The sequence below is a fragment of the Pan troglodytes genome, chromosome 5 (assembly GCF_028858775.2).
Source record: "Pan troglodytes isolate AG18354 chromosome 5, NHGRI_mPanTro3-v2.0_pri, whole genome shotgun sequence".
NCBI lineage: Eukaryota > Metazoa > Chordata > Mammalia > Primates > Hominidae > Pan > Pan troglodytes.
The window spans coordinates 156,415,415-156,441,259 of NC_072403.2; the positions used below are offsets into that span (position 1 = coordinate 156,415,415).

At 36.9% G+C, this 25,845-nt stretch overlaps 1 protein-coding gene across 7 annotated transcripts in view; it reads left to right on the plus strand.

Annotated features, from left to right (window-relative positions):
* The window catches only part of UTRN (utrophin), a 568,196-nt gene that overhangs the window by 267,149 nt on the left and 275,202 nt on the right, over positions 1-25,845 (plus strand). For all 7 annotated transcript variants that reach the window (XM_009452168.4, XM_001172875.8, XM_009452171.5 and 4 more), the window contains 3 exons: positions 2,645-2,850; positions 5,116-5,270; positions 25,036-25,225. In XM_009452168.4, coding sequence (XP_009450443.2) covers positions 2,645-2,850; positions 5,116-5,270; positions 25,036-25,225 — 551 coding nt within the window. The remainder of the gene's footprint in view (positions 1-2,644; positions 2,851-5,115; positions 5,271-25,035; positions 25,226-25,845) is intronic.

The following is a 25,845-nucleotide window of genomic DNA, read 5'->3' on the forward strand; positions in this document are numbered from 1 at the left end:
CCCTTCCATAGATTGTGAATATCCGTCTTTCTGCCATTGGGCCTTTAACAGTGCCAATACAAATTAACTACCTAATAAATATTTGTGGCAAAATATAAACTGGAAGGATAAATCCTAATATTTGTCAAGGGAAGAAAGTCAGCTACTCTCCCTGTAAAAAGTATGTTTTGATTTCAAAATAGTCATGGTAGCAACAAGGTTATTATAGGAGATACATTAGAAAAGAACTTTTAATGTCTAACAGTGTTGGCTTATTTTTACTAAATACATCATTTTCCTTCTTTTCTCTTTTTATGAATGGATGGATTGTGCCTATTATGGAACTTTGGAGTGAGCTGGTTTCCCTCACATCACAGGGGAGCTCCTCTGCTCTAGTGATACCAAACTATTGACAAGCCATTTCCAGTTTGCTTTTTCTATCATCTTGATGTTTTTTTTTAATTATTATTTTTTCCATCACCTCTCTTTTTGTCCAAAACTTCTTTCAGGTGTTTGTTTTTTGTTTTACAAGACTTCTCCTAAATATCTTCCCTTTCCCATTGAATGTACACGCTCTATTTTCTCTCTCTATATAAATATTTCTATGTGTGTAGTGGTTCTATAACCTTCATCACTCCTCATTATATGAAAAACCCTTCCCAGGGGGAATGTACTGCTACCAATAGTAACCTCGTTTTAGGGCTTAACTCACAGTGAATGGGATAATTTGCCTATTTCTTATTATAAACCTGTGATATTTACTCTCGCTTGATGTCTTTGGTTTCATTTGTTTAATGTTAAAGGATTCTATTAGTAATAGAATTGGTCATAAATACTTTATGTAACTTTTTAACTGACAAGAGAACATTATGATAGACTTGGCCTCTCTTCCTTAAGTTTAAAACTTAAGCAATTTATTTAAACAGCTAAGACAGAATGAAACAGATTGTCTCATTGAGCAAGTTTTAAAGAATGATGACATGTAAATATAACTTAAGGCCTGAACAGCCTTGTTGATAGCTTTTTTTTTTTTTTGAGATGGCGTTTCACTCTTGTTGCCCAGGCTGGATGCAATGGTGCCATCTTGACTCACTGCAACCTCTGCCTCCTGGGATCAAGCGATTCTCCTGCCTCAGCCTCCCAAGTAGCTGGGATTACAGGCACCTGCCACCATGCCCAGCTAATTTTTGTATTTTTAGTAGAGACAGGGTTTCACCATGTTGGCCAGGCTGGTCTTGAACTTTTGGCTTCAGGTGATCCACCTGCCTCGGCCTCCCAAAGTGCTGGGATTACAGGTGTGAGCCACCGCACCCAGCCAGTTGATAGCTTTTATGTTTCACTATAACTATATATTATCCCAAGAACTTTGCCAAAGTGTTCCATGATAACTCAGCTGGAATGTTATCTTGTAGTTACGTTCCTCATGGGCCTGGTACTTAACTATAGCCTCTCTTTTTGTCTGATATCCAAAGCATCTTTCAGCAGTGTGGTTTTAACATTCTACCTACTTATTATCAGCAGGTTCTTGCGGATATTCTGTTATTGTTTGTTAGTACCTCAGTTCAAGATTATGAACTGACTCTGAAGTGATTAATAAAATATTTAAGTTTCCAGCCGGCTGCGGTGGCTCATGCCTGTAATCCCAACACTTTGGGAGGCCGAGGCAGACAGATCACGAGGTCAGGAGTTCGAGACCTGGCCAACATGGTGAAACCCTCTCTCTACTAAACATACAAAAGTAGCCGGGTGTGGTGGCACACACCTATAGTCCCAGCTACATGGGAGGCTGAGGCAGGAGAATCACTTGTACCTGGGGGCAGAGGTTGCAGCCAGCTGAAAGCCGGGATCATGCCACTGCACTCCAGCCTGGGCGACAGAGCAAGACTCTCTCTCAAAAAAAAAAAAAAAAAAAAAGTTTCCTTAGATCTGTCTGTCCTTAAAACCTTGTTAAAAATAGAGAAAGGAGAAGAGAGAAAGCTTGAGGAGAAACAGAAAGAGAGAGAAGGTGATAATGAGTGAAAGGAATGAACAATAATAAAAGAGGAAGGACAAGAGCCAGTATGGAATTTTTATGATGAAGAGCTGCTGGGTGCACAGTACATGAGTCTCTTTTACTTTTAGTGTTTCTCTTGAACTTGAATATATAAAATTCCTTTTAGAGAGTTTTCCTGCTACAGTAAAACAAATGCAAAAAAAAATTCTTACACAGTTCATTTTCTTCTAAAATCAAGACTGCTTTAGAAAATTCTCCTTTGAGGGTAACAAGTGACTATCTCTCTGCCTTAAAGTTCTGTCATGAAGTACTGTTAAAGCCTACCTTCATCAAACCAGGTCTATAAATACAACTGTAAATACAAAATTAAATAGAACAGTATTTTCTTTATAATTGTTTGGCAGTATCAGTTTATAATAGTAGATATTTTCTTGGGAGTTGTTTTAGAGCACTGAAAATAGAGTTCAAGATTTTTTTTTCTCAAACACCGTTTCAGAAATATATCAATTGTATAGGATGGCAGATGTATATTAAAATTCCTTCAAAATGTGTTTATCAGCTCGCCTTCTTCTGTTTATAGACTTATTTGTGATACATTTGATATACGGTATTTTTCTTTCTCCTGAGGGTTACATGTTGGGATTTTTTTTTCTTTTATAATTCTACCCTCAGTGGAAAGGGTCAAGAACCAGTGGGATGGCACCCAGCATGGCGTTGAGCTAAGACAGCAGCAGCTTGAGGACATGATTATTGACAGTCTTCAGTGGGATGACCATAGGGAGGAGACTGAAGAACTGATGAGAAAATATGAGGCTCGACTCTATATTCTTCAGCAAGCCCGACGGGATCCACTCACCAAACAAATTTCTGATAACCAAGTAAGACTCATCAGATATTTTTTGGCAGTATTGTTTTGTTGGATATAATTTTTTTCTATTGTTCACTGTAATTCTTAACAATAGGACCCTGTCATGTTTTTTCCTAAGTTCTTAGAGTGTATAATGAAATTTATATGAAGAATTTGATCTGGAAGATTTTTTTCGAAAAATTTCTGGAGGCATAACAAGTAAGAATGTGCATGTCTCCGAGATTTATAGCTCACTGACTTTTTGCAAGTGAAACACACCCTCAAATCAGCATCTAGAAAGAGAACACTTTCAAGATTCCAGGAACCCTCTTTTGCTCCCTTCTGTACTGTATTAGTCTATTCTCACATTGCTATAAATAACTACCTGAGACTGAGTAATTTATGAAGAAAGGAGATTTAATTGACTCACAGTTCATTTGAGGGCTACTGTAGTGAAGCATGACTGGGAGGTACCAGGAAACTTAAAATCATGGTGGAAGGCAAAGGGGAAGCAGGCACCTTCTTTACAAGGCAGCAAGACAGAGAGAGAGAGAAGGGAGAAGTGCCACACATTTTATTTATTTATTGGAGACATTGTCTTACTCTGCCTCCCAGGCTAGAATGCAGTGGCACTATCTCAGCTCATTGCAACAGCCACCTCTTGGGTTCAAGCGATTCTTGCCTCAGCCTTCCAAGTAGCTGGGATGACAGGCGTGCACCACCACGCCCAGCTAATTTTTGTATTTTTTGTAGAGACGGGGTTCCGCCATGTTGCCCAGGCTTATCTGCAATTCCTGAGCTCAAGTAATCTGCTCACTTTGGCCTCCCAAGTGTCACACACTGTTAAACCATCCGATCTTGTGAGAACTCACTCACTATCACAAGAACAGCACAGGGGAAATTCATCCCCGTGATCCAGTCACCTCCCACCAGGCTCCTCCTTCGATTGGACATGAGATTTGGGTGGGGACACAAATCCAAACCATATTACTTACTTACCCTGAAGGTTATTTTTATTAATAAGTTTTTCCAAGACTTTCATTTGAGGGCTACTATAGTGAACAAATCAGATAAGTAAGTTTAGTTTCCTTTAATGTCTTTTTAACCAAACTGTTTTATCAATTTCATAATAGCAGACATCTTTTTTGTCATCAGTTCAGTTATAGAGTTGATAATATTGAACAACTATGGTATTTTTAAAAGTGCTTTTAAGATTCTCTGTATAAAATTATAAAATATTCTTGAATTGGAGGTTTTGGTTGTGAGGTTATAGTTTGGTATAACATTTATTTGCCCTTCAGCTAGCCTAAGATAGAAGTGTATATTTGTGAAGAATTTAAGAGAGTATATGTAGAAAACAATCGAAAATGTAGAAGTATGTTTTTATTCTCCACAAATGCAGACTTTACTTGGTTACAGTTTTAAAAGCAAGTGGCCAGTTATATGCATTTCTGGATCATTCTCTGTGTTTGTGATACTGCTGACTGTTTCCACCAAATGACTCCCAAGTAATAGTGAAGCCCCTGGCCCCTTAACTAGAGGAATACAATTAAAAGTGATGTCAGTGTTTCAGTTATCATATTAGAACATTATTTTTTAATCAGCAGTGTGATTCTTTTCTTCTGAAACCTTAGGCTGATTTAAAATCTTCCCAATTGCTATAAAAAGCATTATATTAAAGGTTTCAGTTGTCATTTAGATTTCATGGTGAGTACCTTGATCCAGAGACTCTCAGAGGCTGAAAAACTATGTCAAAGAACCAATGCCCGTGGACAAATTCAGCATCAGTTTGGCTATTCAAGCAAATTCTCAGTAAACCTTGCTTGGCAGCTTGATCCATTCAAGTGGTTATCTTTGTAAACACACCTTGTGATCCAGGGGCAAGAGATGGAAGACGTCCATGTTGTTGATCCTTCACGTTTCTCCAGGCATGTATGCAGGAACTCTCTCTGTATTCAGTCCTTTATGACGCATGTCCGTGTAAGGATCAGAGGTACAGCAGAAGGAATGAAAAAGACAAATGGTTTGAGGAAGGAAAATATCTCAAAAAGAAAATGATAATAATCTTGTAATATTGTCATCTATGTACCCGATCACTTTCTTGGACATGTTTCTTTTCACTTCTACTTATTTTGGTTTAAGCTTACATATAACAAAAGGGTTTGCCCCCAGTCTGTTTTCATCCTGTGATATCTGTATCTAAAGCATGTCAAAATCTGCTGGGAGTACTATTGTTTTGATTATACTAATTACTGAGTGACCAAGTCTAACAAACAGACCTGCACTTGCACCTCAGATACTGCTTCAAGAACTGGGTCCTGGAGATGGTATCGTCATGGCGTTCGATAACGTCCTGCAGAAACTCCTGGAGGAATATGGGAGTGATGACACAAGGAATGTGAAAGAAACCACAGAGTACTTAAAAACATCATGGATCAATCTCAAACAAAGGTAAGTCTAAGGCCCTGGCAGGTAAATGTATATTGTCAAGTTGAGAATTTGATGGCTTTGGCTTTCTCGTGGAAACCTGCCAAACATGTGGCTACTACAAGTACATTTTATTATTATGTATTTTATTTTTATACTGTGATGTTCTGAGTTAGTATTATCATACTTAGTATAGAATGTATGCTTATACAATATGTTTTTGAATTTTTACAATGGAGTTTTTTATTTTATTTTTTTAAATCAGCCTAAACCTTGCCAATGATTACATGTTCTGATTGTCTTACGCTCTCAGTATTATCTAGAATACACTTTGTAGTCTTCTGATGGTAAGGAGTGCAGGTGTTTACAGATGCATCAGGGTAATGGTATCCCTAAAGGTAATTGGAATAGCGTGCTATTTGGGTGGGGCATCCTAAGTTGAGGACCAGACACACTTGGATCCAACACTAGATCCCTGAAATAATCTATGTGCATTTAGGATTTTAGTTAATTTACTATCTTTTTTCCCATTACTTTGTCTAGTCAGAGTATTTGGAACAGCCCAAAATAGAATATGTGTTTACAAGAGAATTTTCTGTCACTTGAATCACTTGAACACCTAGAATTTGAGAAACTATAAACAGTGATTAGCATCTCTTTAAGACTGCATATTTATATTCATCATTAGTAAAAAAAGATGTTTACATCATGCATATAGTACTGGGAATGCCTGTGTCTAGGTGAAATTACGCACATCTTTATTAAAATGCAACTGTCTTAAAACCAATTTGGTATCAAAACACATCTATTTTGACGTGAATAAAATGGGTATTAGAGCACTTTATATTCCTGATATATTCCTGCTAATAAAGTATGGCTAAGCATTTAATAACATTTTGACATGGATACGTTTTATACACTTCCAGAGTGTTATTTTTAGTTACAATCTCTGAAGCTCTGAAAACTCAAAGAAGAGGGTTATGATGGCACAATGTGAGGTTGAATGTGTTGTTAGATATACCTTGGATACTGGAGAAAATAAGACTGGGTTAGCAAAGACAAAACTTCACAAGTGGTTAAAGCAGAGTGGCTATAATATTGGTCTTTCTAACATTTTACTACAACTTTTCTCTTTTATTATAATAGGTTATTTGGATTTAGTAAGCATATCATAACTCAGGCAGGGAAGAAGGTGAATTAAAAACAGCTTTAACCTTAAGAGATAGCATTAGGAGATATACCTAATGTTAAATGATGAGTCAATGGGTGCAGCACACCGACATGGCACATGTATACATATGTAACAAACCTGCACGTTGTGCACATGTACCCTAAAACTTAAAGTATAATAATAATAATTAAAAAAAAGAAAAGACCTACAATCAGACAAAGCAGGTCAGAGAATTTCTTTATGGCCATCTCCAAGACAGAAAGGTAGGGGAAGACTCCTGCCTTCAGGAGAGAAAGAAGGAGGTGAAAGGGCAGGAGAAGGTCACAGAGAGAGATTGTTTTCTGAGGCCTGCTTCTGAGCCCTGAGGCCCCCCAATATTAGAACAAAAGGCTATAACAAGTGTTATGGGAGTTATGATGCAGGAACTGTGGATGAAAACATATACATATTACAGTAAGTATGATGAATAAAAATTATTTGCATAATATAGCTAACATAAAAAAAGAGATATAGTCCTTAAATATGCTCTATCTTTGTGTTTCCAAAAATTCCATGTATAAGAGTTAGGACTTTGTTTTCCTTGTAAACTTAACAAAAAACTTATCCGTTAGGAATGTGTGGCCTGCTTTATTTAGCACCTCCAATTCTTCTTCTTCTTTTTTTTTTTGCTTTTACTTTGTAAATATTTTAAGACAGCCTACAGCAGTAGTTGGATTAGATGGAAGAGGCAATTAAAAATGAATTATATTGCAAGGTGATTTTTCATTTATCATAGCTAAGACAATTACAATGTTCCAGTTTCTTTGTAGTTACAAGTGGTTGTCCTTATTGTGTTTTCTCTCTGCATTTTCCGGGGGGTGGAAATAAGTAATTATATTAATATTTATACATGATTTAGATATATTGTTATCTATAAAACAGGGAAAACAGAGCAAAACTGGCTCATAGGATCCCTTCGTGAATGATAACTAGGGCTTCTATATGTAAAGAGAGTTTTCTCTTAAACCCAGTGAACTTTACAATTTTTAACTATTTTAAATGGACATCTTTGTAGAATATATAAATCTTTCTTTGCCTTCTTAAAGCTTGTGAATGTATATTTAACTTTTTTCTGAATTCTTGGTATTATTGTTGCAAAGATAGAATTAAGGAACTTTAATGGATACGAGTGACCTTAGAGTTCTTCTGAACCAGTGTTTCTCAACCTTTCTTTACATTATCGCTTCCCTAAGGAGCCTGTGTAGACTCATCTTCCCATGAAATTTTAATACCATGATATACTGTGTACTGTATGGTTGTGCTTTATACATAAAAAGAATACATTTTTTCACCCTCCCCCTGAAAAGAAATAACCATTTATTACCTCTTTTGAGAATACACGGTCTAATCTAATATTCTCAGGCTCAGAGAAGTTAAGTGACATGTTCAAAGTCATGCAACACAGTCAGGATGATATTTTTCTATACTAAATGGTAATGCTCTTCATGCTGTGAGTTCTGAAGAATTGGCAGTAAATTTATTCAGGCTGCTATACTTTGTGAGATTTGGGGCTTTGTTTTGTGCATATAAATTTTGAGTGTCGTCTCATTGTCAGGCACTGTACTGACCTCTTCACACACATCATTTCATTTAATCTTCACAACAACTGCAGGAGAGAGGTAGCATTTTCATCAGTCCTATGTTAATGAATAAAATGAAGTACAGAGAAGTTAAGGAATTACTCAAGACTACACAGCTTATAATGGCAGAGTTGGGATTGGAATTCAAGCTTGACTGGCAAGTCAGGCTCTTATTGTCTCTAAAAACAGTTTCATTTTTGTTCTTTGAATCAGACTGTCAGCCGTTGCTGACATTCTTGGTGACTGCTTTGTGTACCCGCCTCTCAGTTCTGTCTGTAATTCTGCTTACTGATTCTTATCTGTGTTGAGTTTAGAAGCCATATCAGATGAAAGATACGGGGCCTTTTTTATGCATAATGTAATGCACTCCAGTGCGTGGCCATCACACCCCGTCTAGTGGCTGCTGAGAGGCCTTTTTACCATGGCTGCCCTCTTATCTTCCAGCCTGTTCTGTATATACATCATTGTCAGCCAAATTCTGGAGGGGTGAAGGGTTGTTATACTTGCACATGGAATACTGTGCAGCATGATGTGTGAAGTTCAATATCAGCTTTCAAAGGAAATGTTTTGTATGAATTGCAGTTAGCCTAAATAATTTGGCTATTCACAATTATAAGTCCACAATCCCTTACCTACAATGCCAAAGTCTAAAAACAGCTTTGATAACAGAAATCTTTGAATTGCCATGCAGCTCTTTATTAAAGTCTTTATTTATTCTGGTTAGTATGAATAGCCTTTTTCCTTGCTGCAGAAATATTAATGTGTTTGATTGCTTCCCCAGACCCTGTTCAGGGGTAGTAATTAATATAGTTATTTTCATAATATTAGTTTTCTAATGTTCAAAAATAATCTTACTTCTGAAACACAACTGAATCCTGATTTTTTGGATTCTTTGAACAGTAGGCCTGTCTCTAATGTTTCTAACTAATCTATATATCCTGACCACTACTTTTTTTACTTATAACTTTTTTTCCTTCCATCTCTTAATGCTAATTAACAAATTTTCTAGTGCCAGTTGAGATAGTGATTGTTGAAATGTGTTTATAGCACAGTCAGTGTGGATGCCTGATTTGGGTCTAAAATGCTATTTTAGCTGTATATATTTTGGCACTCCAGGGCAAAAATAACATTCTATATATATATATATATATATATATATATATATATACACACATACACACACACGCACACACACACGTATACACACATGTATAACACACATGTATATATACATACACATATATGTGTGTGTTTATATATACACATGTATACACACACATATAACTATGTATAGACGTGTTTGCACATGCATGTATATACAGGTATGTATATATATGCACACTCATGTATATACACACATAGTTATCTACACTGAAGTATTGTAAAGGAAATGAGACAGTATAACTGTGTGCTATAAATAGTTTCTTAGAAATCACTATTTACTCTGTGTTTTTCTCCTTGTCCTTATCGCATTTTACCTTGCCTATGTTAAGGTATTTCTAGGTTTGTACAGGCAGAACAGAAAGCACTAAGTGTAAGGTATATGGGGCAATCCTTGGTTAAAAGCCCATCTTAGGCACTTGCCTTCTGTTCTAACCTATAGGAAGTTATTTCAACTCACCGAGTCGCCATTTCCTTGATTCTAAAGTGGAGAACATGTCTAATATGTAGGGTTATTGTGATATCAAAAGTTATGTGTAAAAGTTCTTGGTAGGTAGTATATGCTTAAGAAAAAGTTGCCCAAACTGTCATCATATGCTCTTTGATATAATGTCTTTCTGATAAATCCACTGCCTTTAGTCAAATGCACAGTACTTTCTGGGGTTAAATTAGCAGAAGGTTGAGTCATTATCAGTTGTTTGTCCATAGTCATTTCGAACTCTTTCTACTTTAATTAATGATAAAATACTTCATTGTCTGCTTTTCTGAGTGCAGTATAGATATTCTAAAACTTTGTTAACAGATGAAATTTCTTAAAAAATGCAGTTTCCTTGGTTTGCAGAATTATCACAGTTGCTGAATTTACCTTGCAATTAAGCATTTTCTGCCAAAGCAAAAGTCCAACCATCCTGGGAAGAAAAGGTACGGAATTTAAAAAGACACAATTATTTATTTAAAAAAATATTTTATTTTATGTTCTAGGATACATGTGCAGGACATGCATGTTTATGACATAGGTAAATGTGGTGGTTTGCTGCATCTATCAACCCATTACCTAGGTAGTAAGTCCAGCATTCATTAGCTATTTATCCTGATGCTCTCCCTTCTCCTGCCCCCTTCCTACAGGCCCCAGTGTGTTGTTCCCCTCCCTGGGTCCATGTGTTCTCATTGTTGAGCTCACATTTATAAGTGAGAACATGCGGTGTTTGGTTTTCTGTTCCTGCATTAGTTTGCGGAGGATAATGGCTTCCAGTTCCATCCATGTCCCAGCAAAGGACATGATCTCATTCCTTTTTATGGCTGCATAATATTCCTCGGTATATAGGTACCACATTTTCTTTATCCAGTCCATCATTGATAGGTATTTGGGTTGATTCCATGTCTTAGCTATTGTGAACAGTGCTGCAATGAACATACACATACATGTATCTTTATAATAGAATGATTTATATTCCTGTGGGTATATACCCAGAAATGGGATTGATGGGTAGAATGGTAGTTCTGTTGTTAGGTCTTTGAGGAATGCCACACTGTCTTCCACAATGGTTGAATTAATTTACATTCTCACCAACAGCATTAAAGCCTTCCTATTTCTCCACAGCCTCACCAGCATCTGTTGTTTCTTGACTGTTTAATAATTGCCATTCTGACTAGCATGAGATGGTATCCCATTGTGGTTTTGATCTGCATTTCTCTAATGCTCAGTAGTGTTGAGCTTTTTTTCATATGTTTGGTCACATAAATGTCCTCTTTTGAGAAGTGTCTGTTCATAAGACACAATTATTTAATGTGGGAGCACAAATACAGATTTATTCAGTAAGATAACTTTATTTTCTTCTTTTGAAATGGTATTATCTTTCTCATTAATATTTATTAATTAATAATGGCCAGCTAGACATGTGGAATGTATATAGTTTTCAAAAGGTTATTTAAATATTGTGTATAGTAAAGACTGATTTTGTAACTATTCTGAAAACAGGTTAAGTTTCAAAAATTTAATTTTGATTGATTTTCCAATTAATTTTGTTGTATATTTGGAAGCTTCTATTATATCTGTTATTACTTTTTCAGTAATGATGTTTATTGTCCCTATAGATTAATAAAAATGAAGCTTTTTTCAGCATTTATTCTTTGTCCAATTTGGTCAATTCCTTTTAACAGTGATCAGTACAGGATACTTATATTGGGATTGTTTCATAAGGCCTGATAGCAGCCAGGCTCAACCTTCAAGCTCTTAAAAACGAATGCTGTAGCAGCTGTCATTCCCGAATGAATGGGCTTAGGTGAAAAGTACAGGTAGCCTTATCCTCCTAGCATGCCCACCAATATGAGGTTCAGAGATTTGGGTCAGTCAACTTGATTTATCCTCTCGGAAGCTTACTTCTTTCCCTGAAAATCACCTTTATTTTTCAACTTGTTTTGTTTATTTTCTTTGCTAGCATTTGATTTTTAGTTTTCCCTTCCAAGCTGGGAATAAAGCTGGCCAAAAAGAGAAGGGTAAAAATTATAGTCTTCTATATTTTCCTCTTCTGTTACGTTGTTTTAATATTTCAAGTATCATTTTATTACTTTTTTAAAAAAACAATTGCCAACAATGTCTTTGTGATAAATGCCTATGAATGTTAATGTTTTCATTTTGTAAATATCAAACTCAAGCATGCGGATATTTTCTCAGCACATTTAGCTCCATATCAAACAAACTAAAGAGCCAATGCCCACAGAAACAATGCCCACAGTCTTTGTTTTTGTTTTCATTTGTTTCTTTTTCCATTAATTGATTAATCAACCAGTTAAACAAGTATTTATTTAGCTTCCTGTTTGCCAAGCTCTGTGACCAGCCCTAAAGATTCAACCATAAATACACCTCATTCCTGCTCCCAGGAAACTGACATTGCATAGGGGGAGCCTGCAATGTACATAAGTGGTAAATAGGAAAATAATACATAATTATAGGAGGTTGTTTTGGAGGTAAGAGAAATTAAAGAGGTGCTATGTAAGAGAGGGACTTAACTGAGGCAAATTTAGAAAGCATAACTTGGTGGCATTTGAGCTGGTTCTGAAGGTTAAGAAGGAACCATCTGAAGAAAATTAAGTGAACAGCAAATATAAAAGTCATGAGGCAGGAAAGAGCACAGCATGTGGTTGCAATATAATGAATATGATGGTAAGAGCTTGAGATGCGGTAGGAGAGGAAGGCAGAGGCCAGATCATGCTGAGCTTTGTAAGACATGGGGTATTAGTCCGTTTTCATACTGCCATAAAGAACTGCCTGAGACTGGGTAATTTATAAAGGAAAGAGTTTTAATTGACTTATAGTTCAGCATGGCAGGGGAGACCTCAGGAAACTTACAATCATGGCGGAAGGTGAAGGGGAAGCAAGGCACCTTCTTCACAAGGTGGCAGGAAGAGAATTGCTGAGTGAAGGGGGAAGAGCTCCTTATAAAACTATCAGATCTTGTGAAAACTCACTCATTATCACGAGAACAACATGGGGGAAACCATCCCCATTATCCAATTATGTCCACCTGGTCTCTCCCTTGACACATGGGGAGATAGGGGTTATAATTCAAGGTGAGATTTTGGTGTGGATACAAAACCTAATCATATCACATGGGAAGGAGTTTGGATATTAAAAGTACAATAGAAAGCTATTGGAATTGTTAAGGAAGGGAGTGACACTGTCTAATGTGTATATATATTAAAATTTAATCTTTCTGGATCTTATGTGGATAATAGGTTGCTGGTGGGTATAGTAGAATAATTGCGAAGACCAGAAAGGAAGTGATGGTTGTGGTCCAGCTGGGACATGGTGGTCCCCGTGGCTACTGTATGCCAGCAATGATGGAAATAAGATGTTAGATTTGCGATATGCCTTGGAAGTAGAAAAGACATTTTGGTGGATTAGATATATGCCTTAAGGGCTTGGAAACAATCCAAGATGGTATTTTGTAAAAGGATGAGTGGTGGTACCATTCACCGAATTGGGAAAGGATGTGGGAGTTTTGGAAGAACAAAAATTGCAAGTTGGATTTTGTTAAGTTTGAGATGCCTGTCAGATATCTAAGTATATAGGTTAAATAGGCAATTATGTATATTTATCTGGAACTCAGATGTTCTGGACCTCAGATATGAATTGAGAGTTCTCAGCATTCACATTGGAGGTTGAACATGTGGGACTGGATGAGATCACCAGGGAGGGAGTGAAGATGAAGAGGAGAGGGGTATGCTTAACTGAGTCCATAAGGCCTAGGGTTTGGTGATTGAACAAAAAAGGAGGAAGGAGCAAAAAGGACTCAGAAAAAATTTCCAATGAAGTGAAAAAACGCAGATTTGTCATGTTCAGAAATAGAGGGAGGAGAATATCTCTTAGAGGAAATGGAGAGAGGAGAATGTTTCTAAGAATGAATGATCTACTGGATTGAATTGGGCTGAATAACCAAATAGGATGACACAGCACACTATTTTGGTAATTCCACAGCTTGGACATTCCTGGTGATTTTGGAAAGAGCAATTTGGAGGAAGTAATGTGGCTGGAAGCTAGAGAGTGAGATGAAGGTGAAGAAATAGAAACAGTTTGTGGAAACAACTTTAGAGAAGTTTGTGTGAAGAGGGACAGAGAGATTAGGTAGTGCTTAGTGTGGGGGCTGTAGGGTTAAGAGAGTCGATTGACTTTTCTGTTAAAATGGATTATAGTAAAGCATGTTTGTGTGCCTATGAGAATGACCCACTAGATGAGAGACTGATGATTAAATGCAGAGGGGACAAAGGAAGGAGGACAGGAAGGCTTTGAGAAGATAAGAAAGTGAGATTTAGAGAATTGGGTTTGGTAAGAACTGGAATGCATTTTTCATTATGACCAGAAAAGTCAACGAGAAGGTGAGTTTAGATGTACGTGAACTAGACCATTAGTGGTGGAAGATGAAAGGTTCTCCATGCAAGAACTGAGCTTTATGATCTATCGAGCACATTGTCAGTGAAGTTGGAGGTAGGACTAAGAGAAGTTGGAAGAGAGAGGATTGGGTGTAAGTTCAGATCTTTGTGAGTGGGATGGAGAGTTTCCTAGGGTAAATATATGGTATTGCTGGGCAGTAATGAGTGCCTATTTGTGGTTTATATTATTAAATGTAAGGAAAGGTAGCCCTGTTGAACTACTCTTTAATAGCATTCATCTACTCAATGAGGCAATGAAGAAGAATGCAGATGGAAGTGGGAGAAAGATGGAGCAGGGAAGGGTAAGATCTTTGGAAATGAGAGGAGAACAGGATTGCCTGTGGTCCATAATAGTGTCTAATGTGTCCCTTTCTCTGGGTGGTGTCGTTCCTCACTAGAGCTATGGCTTGGCAAACAGACCTTGAGTTGGATTTCAAACTTCACTTCCTCATTGAGGCAGTGGTCAACCTCTATATACAGTGCCCCTGAACCTGAAGCTCAGTATAGGAACATAGTGGATACATGTGTTGTGCTTTCTACAGTGGGATTTTGCCTGGAAGATGGGTGAACAATAACCTGGAGGTAGCAGTGGGGAGCAGGGAGGACCCTTATTCCAGCTTCTCAAACTGAGGCATAAAGGATCTGAGAGAAAAAGGAAAAGACTTCATGAAAAGTTTGCAGGGGACCCCATGCAGTAGCTCATGTCTGTAATCCAGCACTTTGGGAGGCTGAGGCAGGTGAATCGCTTGAGTCCAGGAGTTCCAGACTAGCCTGGGAAATATGGCAAAACCTCATCTCTACAAAAAATACAAAAATCAGCTGGGTGTGGTGACACATGCCTGTGGTCCCAGCTACTAGGGAGGCTGAGGTGGTAGGTTCGATTGAGCCTAGGAGGTGGAGGTTGCAGTGAGCTGTGATCACACCACTGCACTCCAGTCTTGGCGACAGAACCAGACTCTGGAAAAAACAAAAAGTTTGCAGGAGAAATAATGGCCCTATGGAAACTGGTTTCAGTGAAGACAAAAAGGGATTGGCCTGGGGAGATGGAAGGTACAGCAGAGTCTGCTGATCCTAGAAGAGGAGCTCTAGAGCATGGTGGAAGAAGGGTTGGGGAGTGTGTTGGAGCAGACTGGGGAAGGTATTGGAGTTATGATTCAATATTGGTTGACTAATGAAGACCAAATATCTGGTAGTGACTTAGCTAAAGGGGAAATAGGATGTGGTGAGGGAAATCCTCTCAAAGAAATGGCTCTGTGGTCTTGACTATTTATTTCCTGACAATCGCAGCCCCAGGAGAGATGCTCCTTTGGGTTCACAAGGCTGTGGGCAGGGATCATGGGGTAGCAGCAGGGGATTGTGAAATGAAGACTGATTCTTCTTTCAACTGCATTTTTCCCCACAGCATGCTTTAATGTATTTCCCAGGTGAATATTATTTAAAAGAACAAAATTACCTTGTGAAGGTGCTCACTGAAAAGTTTAAGGTATTGTTTCATTGTAAGTTTTCTACCTGCCACTCAAACTACTGATGCTGCTGTTTTTCATTCTAAAAGAGATAAATGTATTTAAATATTATATTAATGTAAAGGTCACCTTTTGAGCACACCAAAATTTGGCAACACACATTGATGGGTTTCCTGAGATGCTCTTTTCATTAAACTCTTTAAAAAGAGAGACATATCTACTCATGTTCGAATACTCTTTTGACCAATTATAAGTAAATGCACAATTGATTAAATAATATATCTTGTAGCTTAAAATATCAAGTATTATTTAACATCTTTAAAATAACATTTTAAAAAGGCAAGTATGTCATGTTTTATTGTGTTACAAAATGATTATAGGCTATAGGGTGTCATAGCTGCTTTTATTACAAAAATATCTTTTAAAAGCTAAGCGTTTACATTTAAAAAAAAATCCTACTTCCCTTTAATGTAAAGTGTTATAAATCTGTCACCCGTGGATGTCCTTAAATCTTTTTTGGGAAGCTATTTATATTTTTAGTTGGTGTCATTTCTTGCAGTAAAGACTTTTATAGTCTGTTGCTTCTTCTGTTTGAAGTAAAAAAAAATTATTTCTGCTAATGTTACCCTTCTAAACTTAAAATGTTGTATCTTTAGGTTTTTAGTCTGTGTTCTTTGTGATTTGTAGATTTAACAAAAGATTTAGAAAAAAATTTCTTTGCCTTTGTCTTCTAGCCACAAATTCCTAAGCTTAAAATCATTTCTTTTCCTGTAACAGCATTCCTTCCCTTGTATTATCTCGTTATTTTTCTCAATACGTCCTCTAGCTGTGTTCTGATATTTCTTGAGACGTAGCAGTCAGAACTGCCAAATATGAAATCTACATTGAGAATCATAGACGAATGCAAGTTCAGTGCTGGATGCGATCTTAGAACTGTTCCACATTAATGCTTCCCAACCTTTTTTGCGATCGGCACACTACTCATCTATTCCCGCCAGTCACCTTTCGTTTACATGCAGCAATTCTTAATGAAGCTGAATTTGAAACTAGGGATGGAGGTGAGAGTGGAGGAACACTTCTAGTAGGTTTTGTGATTCCTGTGATGGATTATGTAGTTTTAAAAGGATCTCTGGAGATTTTGAAATGGGTAATTTACTGATCCAGTACAAGCCCCTTATTTTAAGGATGAAAAAAATAAATTGGAGATTTGAAATGATTTACCCCAAGCCATACAGCTAGTAAATGGTGGAGGTGATAGAATCAGGTCATTGTCTTTTGAGAGCAGTGTACACAAATGGCATTAAAGGTGGTATATTCACCTGTGTAATAAAGTATGAATACGTGTTCCTGAGACTCTTAATTTCAGTGATTTTATTGACTTATGATATTATGATAAATCATGTGGAGTTCCTTGAGAATGGATAAAAAATCTTGTAATATTGAGTATACCATACTCTAGCCTAGGGTCTAATTTTTAAAAGTAAGAAAAAATAAACTGGAGGTGGAGGAAACAACTAAGCTATAGTCTATTAGAAATTTTATATAAATTATATTAATTTCAAAAACCAGAATATAAAATAACATGTATAAGCTATGATTTTAAACTTAAACACGTACATTCATTATAATAATATGAAGACAATTTGAACTGCTATAAGTAGGGTTTGACTTTTAGTATAGTCATTATGTTTAGTAGTTAAGTTTATGATAAAAATTTGATACCAGCTATATATGCATTAAAAAAAAATTCCAGGACACTTATCATTAAATTTCACATTTGCATGCAATAAGCAAAATTAATTGCCTAGTATTTCACCAAATTCATACATGAGGTTAGGGAAAATATTTACTGAGTATTCACTATATCTTGATACATTTATATGTGTATATCTCATTTCCTCCTTAAAATATTGCTGCAATATGGAGATGTTATTCCTATTGCTGTATAAGTTTATTCAGTAAATACTTGTTGAGTTTCTACTGTATGTAGGTCCTGGTCCTATTGGGTGCACTGATGAGCAACAGCTTTAAACAGGCAAGAAAACAATTGCTTACTGTCATGATCAGAGATACAATGAGGAAGGCAGAAAAGTGTCCCCCAAAGTGATTATTCTGGATTTTCTGGGTGAGCCCCATTTCATCCCAGGAGTCCTTAAAGGTGGAGGAGGTGGCAGAAGAGTGGTTCAGAGAGATGTGATTTGAGGACTTTACCTGCTGTTGCTGGATTTGAAGGTGGAGGAAGTGGCTATGAGTCAAGCAATGTGGCAACCTCTAGAAGTTGGAAAAGAAGAGGAACCAGATTCACCCCTAGACCCTCCAGAAATAAATGCAGCCCTGCTGATAACTTGATTTTAGTCTAGTGGAGACCCGTGTTGATCACTGACAAAACTGTAAGATAATAAACTTGTGTTGTTTTTAACCACAAAGTTTGTGGTTATTTATGATAGCAGCGATGAAATACCAATAGCCATGGTAGGGGAAACTATGGGATGCCTTGGGGAAGGTACCATGGTTTTGGAAAGTGTTTGCACCCAGGTCTGGATGGTCAGTAGAAGTTAACTAGGTGGGATGGGGAAAATTAGTGGAGGCTGGAGGAAAGGAGCAGGAGGATATTTAAGGTTAAAAAAAAGTAAAATGTAGAGGTCTGGATGCGACAGAGGCAGTGACCACTCAGAGGATTAATAATTGGTTCATTTTTATAGATAAATAACATATGAAGTGTGAAGTGGGGAGATGCCTCCTGGGGAGGTGAGCCAGAGTCAGATGATGGAAAACCTGTGTATCAGGCAAAGTTTAGGGATGATGAAGACAATCCTTGCCCAAGCACTCATGGCTAGTGAGCGATGGAGCTTTGTCTACCTTAATCCAAAATCCATATTTTTTTACTTATATAACCAGCAAAGTAGACATCTCTTACAAAACAACTAAAATTTGTTTTTCTGAAGGTTTCCTACAAAGTGAATATTTTTAAAGTAGTATCTCTTTTCTCACTGATGATCAGTAGATAATTTGTCAATGGGTGGTCTAGCTTCTGGATTGAGAATGTTCCACTGGTCACCAAAGTGTGCTGCTGAAGTTACTTTACCCAGTGGAATACTGTCTGAGGCCAAGTGCTCATGGTCCCTTAGCTCACTTTTCCTTTGAAGTATGACCTTAGGTTGTCTACCTCCCCTCCTAGCCTTGTCCTTTATACTTGCTAGGTATTTAAATATCTGTCATATAAAAAGAATCATCTGCCTTTACACTTAGGGTTCTTGGACATTTGCATCCTTTTCCCTAGTTTGGACATTCTCAGGGTTTAATAGAATTAATCTGTAATGATCTCTTTTTACATTAGCTGTTGCCGTATAACCTATTATGTGCATATGAATATTCTTAAATAATAAAAACGAATTCTGATTATGGGAAATGAAGGTGTTTGACCTTACTAAATTTTTTAATGACTAAATTTTATATATTGAATGTTCTTAAAGGAGAATCACCTGTGTGTAGTGGATTGATTGCATATGTGCACTCCTTTAATCTTTGTTTTCTAGTGCCTTTTTAGCACAGCCTTCATTTGGCTATTCTTAATGTTTTTTCTGTTGATGTTTTAAAAATGGAAAATATGGGCAGGGTTTGGGGAAGGATAAAACACCACCAACAACAACCACTCAAATTCTAGTGGGTAACTTCTAAATTTTAAAAATTAAAATTCACCTATGATTACAAAAAAACCAACAACCACTAAGCACTGAAAGGTTTATAACAGAATATAGTTCTTTTCCCTCGACTCACTGCAGTCCCCTTCCTAGAGGCAACTATTCTCCTTACCTTCTTCTATCATTTTTACATTTCCATATTCTAAATAAAATGGGTATGCCATCATCTTGCAATTCGTTAGTATTAGAAATTGTCTGCTGATATCCTATTTTGGTAAATACATAGGAAGTTGCTTAGGGATGCTACTGTTCTTTTCCCTGCTTCGTCATTGAATTTTAGGTAAATAAATATACAGTGTTGACATTATTTTGCTTGTCCAAACATTATTACCAGCTAAAAACTGGGGTTTACTATAATTTTGTTTCCTATGTGTTTGTTTTACCTGAAATTAATAATTGCCTTATTTTTATATGCCTAGTTTTCTTTGCACCTATTGCTAATCCCTCCCACATTTTCCAGTGACCTGACAGTACAATTTTCCACAAAGCCAGTCACATTAAGCAGGCTATCACTTCTAATATTGTTCCTTGGTCCTTGGTGACCTCTCTTCTGGAGACATGCTTTCTAGGCCTGCTACACAGCCATCATGCTGGGTATTTGCTTTGCTCCTAGTTTAGAATCCCTGTTGCTTGGATCTCATGGAAGTTTTGTGTTATTCGTTTGTTTTTGCCTTTTTTGTTTGTTTGTTTTGGTTTGGTTTATTTGTTTTCTTCTTGGGGCGATTTCCTCATTTTGTCTGAGTGTATCCTTTGTAAGTTTTGTCACGTTAAAACAGGAATACAGAGTGGTGGCAACGCTGAAGACAGCCCATACCTGCTCCAGTTTGGATTCAGACCCTCTTTTCTGTGATCTCCTCTCACCATTAACAGGAGAGCCCCTTTGCCTCTTCCTGGGTTGGATCTCTTTTTTATGCTTCTCGTATCTTCCTCCTTCTTGATTTGCAAACTGAGTTCTGTGGGGGACATCTAGGAGCTTCTTGAAAAATGGTATGTAGGAGTTATTTTTTATAATTAGCTCAATTATTATTTTTAGTTTTTTAAAAAAAATTTTTACTTTAAGTTCTGGGATACATGTGCAGAATGTGCAGGTTTGTTACATAGGTATACATGTGCGTGGTGGTTTGCTGCACCTATCAACCTGTCATCTAGGTTTTAAGCCCCGCATGCATTAGGCATTTGTCCTAATGCTCTCCCTTCCCTTGCCCCCCACCCCCTGACAGGCCCCGGTGTGTGATGTTTCCCTCCCTGTGTCCATGTGTTCTCATTGTTCAACTCCCACTTATAAGTGAGAACATGCAGTGTTTGGTTTTATGTTCCTGTGTTAGTTTGCTGAGAATGATGGTTTCCAGCTTCATCCATGTCCCTGCAAAGGACATGAACTCATTCTTTTTTATGGCTGCATAGTATTCCATGTTGTATATGTGCCACATTTTCTTTATCCAGTCTATCATTGATGGGCATTTGGGTTGGTTCCCAGTCTTTGCTATTGTAAATAGTGCTACAGTAAACATACATGTGCATGTGTCTTTATAGTAGAATGATTTATAATCTTTTGCATATATACCCAGTAATGGGATTGCTGGGTCAAATGGTATTTCTGGTTCTAGATCCTTGAGGAATCACCACACTGTCTTCCACAATAGTTGAACTAATTTACACTCCCACCAACAGTGTAAAAGCATTCCTATTTCTCCACATCCTCTCCAGCATCTGTTTTATCCCGACTTTTTAGTAATTGCCATTCTAACTGGTGTGAGATGGTATCTCATTGTGGTTTTGAGCTTTTTTTCATCTGTTTGTTGGCCGCATAAATGTCTTCTTTTGAGAAATGTCTGTTGATATCCTTCGCCTACTTTTTGATTTGGTAGTTTGATTTTTTCTTGTAAATTGTTTAACTGTAGGAGCTAATTTTAAAGACATAGCATGGCCGGGCACAGTGGCTCAGCCTGTAATGCCAGTACTTTTGGAGGCTGAGGCAGGCAGATCACTTGAAGTTGGGAGTTCAAGACCAGCCTGGCCAACATGGTGAAACCCTATCTCTACTAAAAAAAAAAATACAAAAATTTGCTGGGTGTGGTGGCACATCCCTGTAGTTCCAGCACTTTGGGAGGCCGAGGCGGGCCGATCACCTGAGGTCAAGAGTTTGAGACCAGCCTAGTCAACATGGTGAAATCCTGTCTCTATTAAAAAAATACAAAAATTAGCCAGGTGTAGTGGCAGGCGCCAATAATCCCAGCTACTTGGGAGGCTGAGGCAGGAGAATTACTTGAACTTGGGAGGTAGAGGTTACAGTGAGCTGAGATCACACCACTGCACTTCAGCCTTGGTGACAGAGCAAGACTCCGTCTCTAAAATAAAATAAAATAAAATAAAATAAAGGAATATTATGGAAAGATTGTCATTTGGTAAATACTTGTATAAATAGTACTCAGGAATATGAAGGTATAAAAAGTTCTGCTGAAATGCAGTTTATAGAATGGGTGGAAAGATACGAAAACTATATAATGTAGTTAAAATACAATTTAAGAATGAAACAAGATCATCATTCAAGGCCTTTTTCCGGGATTCATGTGATTAATCATTGTTTGAAGAGGATTATTGACCTTTAAGAACTCATAACAAGGATACTGAACTGGGATGGAATATTCTGGAAGAGGTAGTCCTTAACCCTTAAAGGAGTGGCAGGATTGTGGTAGGATTGTGATAAATGGAGAGGGTCAGCAGGACATTTTTATGTGGATATAACATTTTCGTGTGGACACAATATTAAGAATATTCTAGAGAAAAAGGAGCACACCACTATTACCTAAACAGAGTATTGAAGAAAACTAGGGGATAAAGTTTGAGAAGTAAACTGGGATCAATTATGGAGGAAATTAAATTCCAGGTGAGGAAATTTGAACTGATTCTGCAAGTTAAGAAGTAAGTGCTAGGATGAGGTTGATGACATTCAAGAATGTCATATAAACAGAATGTTAGTATGTAGTCTTTAGTGTCTGGTTTCTTTGACTTAGCAGAATGCATGTGAGATTCCATGCATGTTGTTGCATGTATCAGTAGTTTGCTTATATTTATTGTGGAATAGTATTCCATTGTATCCCTGTACCAAACTTTGTCTATCCGTATGTAATACCAGCTGGTATTTGGGTTGTATTCAGTTTTTGGCCATTACCAATAAGGCTGCTATATACACTGGCATACAGATATTATGTAGACATATGGTGGTTTTTTTTGTTGTTGTTTGTTTGTTTTTGAGACAGTTTCACTCTGTCACCCAGACTGGGGTGCAGTGGCACAATCTTGGCTCACTGCAACCTCTGCCTCCTGAATTCAAACAATTCTTACTGCCTCAGCCTCCTGAGTAGCTGGGATTACAGGCATGCCCCACCATGCCCCGCTAATTTTTGTATTTTTAGTGGAGAAGGAATTTCACTATGTTGTCCAGGCTGGTCCTGAACTCCTGACCTCAAGTAATCTGCCTGCCTTGGCCTCCCAAAGTGCTGAGACTACAGGCATGAGCCACTGTGCCCCACCTAGACATATGTTTTTGTTTCTCTTGGATAAATACCTAGGGGTAAGATTGCTGAGTTGTATCACTAATGCATGGTTAACTTTACAAAAAACTGCCAGCTGTTTTTCAAAATGGCTGTACTTTTACCTGCAATGTATGAGAGTTGCAGTTACTCCACATTCCTGCCAACCCTTGGTATAGTCATTTTCTTAAAGCCATTATAACATGAAGTAATGTCTCATTGTGGTTTGAATTTACATTTCTCTAATGATTAATGTGCTGAGCATATTTTCATTTGTTTATTTGTCATCTAAACATCTTCTATGGTAACATATAGGTTTAAATCTTTTGCCCATTTTTTAAAATGATATGTTAAAAAAAGATACTGCATCATTATAAAATTAAAAAAAAATGCCAAAAAGTACAAATAGGAAAGTAAACCAACTTAAATCCCAGCACCCAAAAATAACTGTTTGAATATTAAGTTAATATTCCAGACATTTCTCCCTCTATGTATATATACAGATAGAAGGACGGATGGATGGATGACTGGATGGACAGAGAGAAAAAATACATGTAAATAAAGTCTATTAGATATGCTGATTTCTACTGTGATACAATTTGTATACAGTAGTCCCCCCTTATCTGTGGTTTTGCTTGCTGTGGTTTCAGTTACCTGTGGTATATACAAAAAGAAATCTTGAGAAAGAGAGAGATCACATTGACGGAAGTTTTACACAGTATATTGTTATGATTGTTCTATTTTATTATTAGTTATTATCATCAATGTCTTACTGTGCCTAATTTATATTGTAAAAATAGGTATGATGCATGGGAAAAAACATGGTATATATAAGGTTTGGCACTATCTGTGGTTTCAGACATTCACTGGGGATCTTGAAATGTATCCCCTACAGATCAGGAGGGACTGCTGTGTCACAAAATTCATCAGGATTTTTAGTATATTCACCATGTTGGGCAACCATCACTACTCTTAATTTCAGAAAATTTATCATCCTCCAAAGAAACCCCATACCATTAGTAGTCAGCCTCCATTGTCCTCCACCGTGCAATCCTAGGCAACACCTAATCTACTTTCTCTCTATATATGAATTTACCTATTTTGGAAATTTTGTATAAATGGAATTTCACCATATCTGGCCCTTTGTGTTTAACTTCTTTCACTTAACATAGTGTTTTCAAGGTTCATCCATATTGTAACACGTGTCAGTACTTCATTCCTTTTTATGGGTGAATAATAGTCTATGTATAAATATAGTGTATTTTGTTTATTAATTTCTGTCTCAATTTAGGTTGATTCTACTAGTTGGCCATTATAGATAATGCTGCTACAAACATTTGTGTACAGGTTTTTCTGTGGAAATATTTCCAGTTCTCTTGGATTTAAATACCTAAGAGTGAAATTATCGATACTAATTTTTAAAATTGAGTTGTTTTCTTATTATAGAGCTCTGAAGAATATAAAGTTTTAAATGTTGAATTTACAGGTGTGTGTATCTCTTAACTCATATAACTCCAAGATAGCTCTGTGTTCTAATTTTGATGTAGATTTAATGAAGGGTTTATAGAAGCTTATTTGTCCAGTGCATTCTAAATATTACTAAATAAGAAACCAACTTGTATATATATGAATTGTTTAAAATATATAAAGTCAGCTGCTTCAATTATTTTTATTTTGTCTTAAATATTTCTTCAGATATTATTTCTTCCTAGAATTCATTTAGCCACTGACTGTAGGAGTATTTGTTGATATTGTCTTTATGTAAGTCAATACAAAAGGCAATTGTATTGACTTACATAAAGGCAGTATCAACAAATATTCATATAGTCGCTGACTGTATGAATATTTAATCCTTCAAGGAGTGGTAGGATTCAGTGACTGAATAGAATTGCCTTTTGTATTGACCTACAACATATGGGGGAATAATTTAACTTACAATTATGGCTGTAAAATGTAGTTATAATTATTTTATGATATGGATGTGATTTTAATATTTTTATGGCTCTCCCCCTTTCACTCTTCTCAGAATTCACATGATCCCTCCACTAAGGATTATTCAAGACACACATACAGATAAATCTCCCAGTTACCTATGGTGACTTGAATAAAAGGTCCTTTGGGGGCTGCCTGTTAGTTTTTTATTTAGGGGATGCGTGATGTGGAATGTCACACTGTAAGTAATGGAGCCGTGCTGTCATATTGTTACTTTCAGTATTGCTGACAGACAGAACGCCTTGGAGGCTGAGTGGAGGACGGTGCAGGCCTCTCGCAGAGATCTGGAAAACTTCCTGAAGTGGATCCAAGAAGCAGAGACCACAGTGAATGTGCTTGCGGATGCCTCTAATCGGGAGAATGCTCTTCAGGATAGTATCTTGGCCAGGGAACTCAAACAGCAGATGCAGGTAAGTGCATGGGAAACCACACCAGTACTTGTGTTTGCCCTGTGTGCTTTTGATCCCTCTGCATGCAAATGTGTTACCCTTAAAAGGTGAGGTTGTCACTTTATTCTCTTACGAAATCCGCGCTCTTCTGTGAATAATAGGTTTCTTGAAATAAGCTCTATTAGATATTTTTACTTAATGGTAGAGGGGAAAAAACCCACCTTGCTTTATGGAAGTAATAATTGTTTATTTAGAGTTAGAGGCTCACAGCTATTCTGCTTTTTGTCATTTTAAGCCCTATTATGGTTAGCTTTATTGAATCCTAAATTATAAGGGCATTTTCCCTTAATGTGAAGTTGTTTCTTTCTCCATTTATTATACATACTTAATATAAAAGCTGCAAAAGCTCTATGGCTTAGTTTATAACTAAGAATATTAGGCTTGATGGTATTACTTCTATGTCATTAGCTTGATAACTGTGATTGTATATGTAGTCTGAGGTTCAAATATTTCTTCTACACAAAATGTGCTAATATAAAACTTTTCATTTATAAACATTATAAGGAATCTTATGAAATACGTCTGAATCTTTTTTTGCCCTCAAGTAGTTCTGCTTCAGTACTCTTGAACCTTCCAGTTCA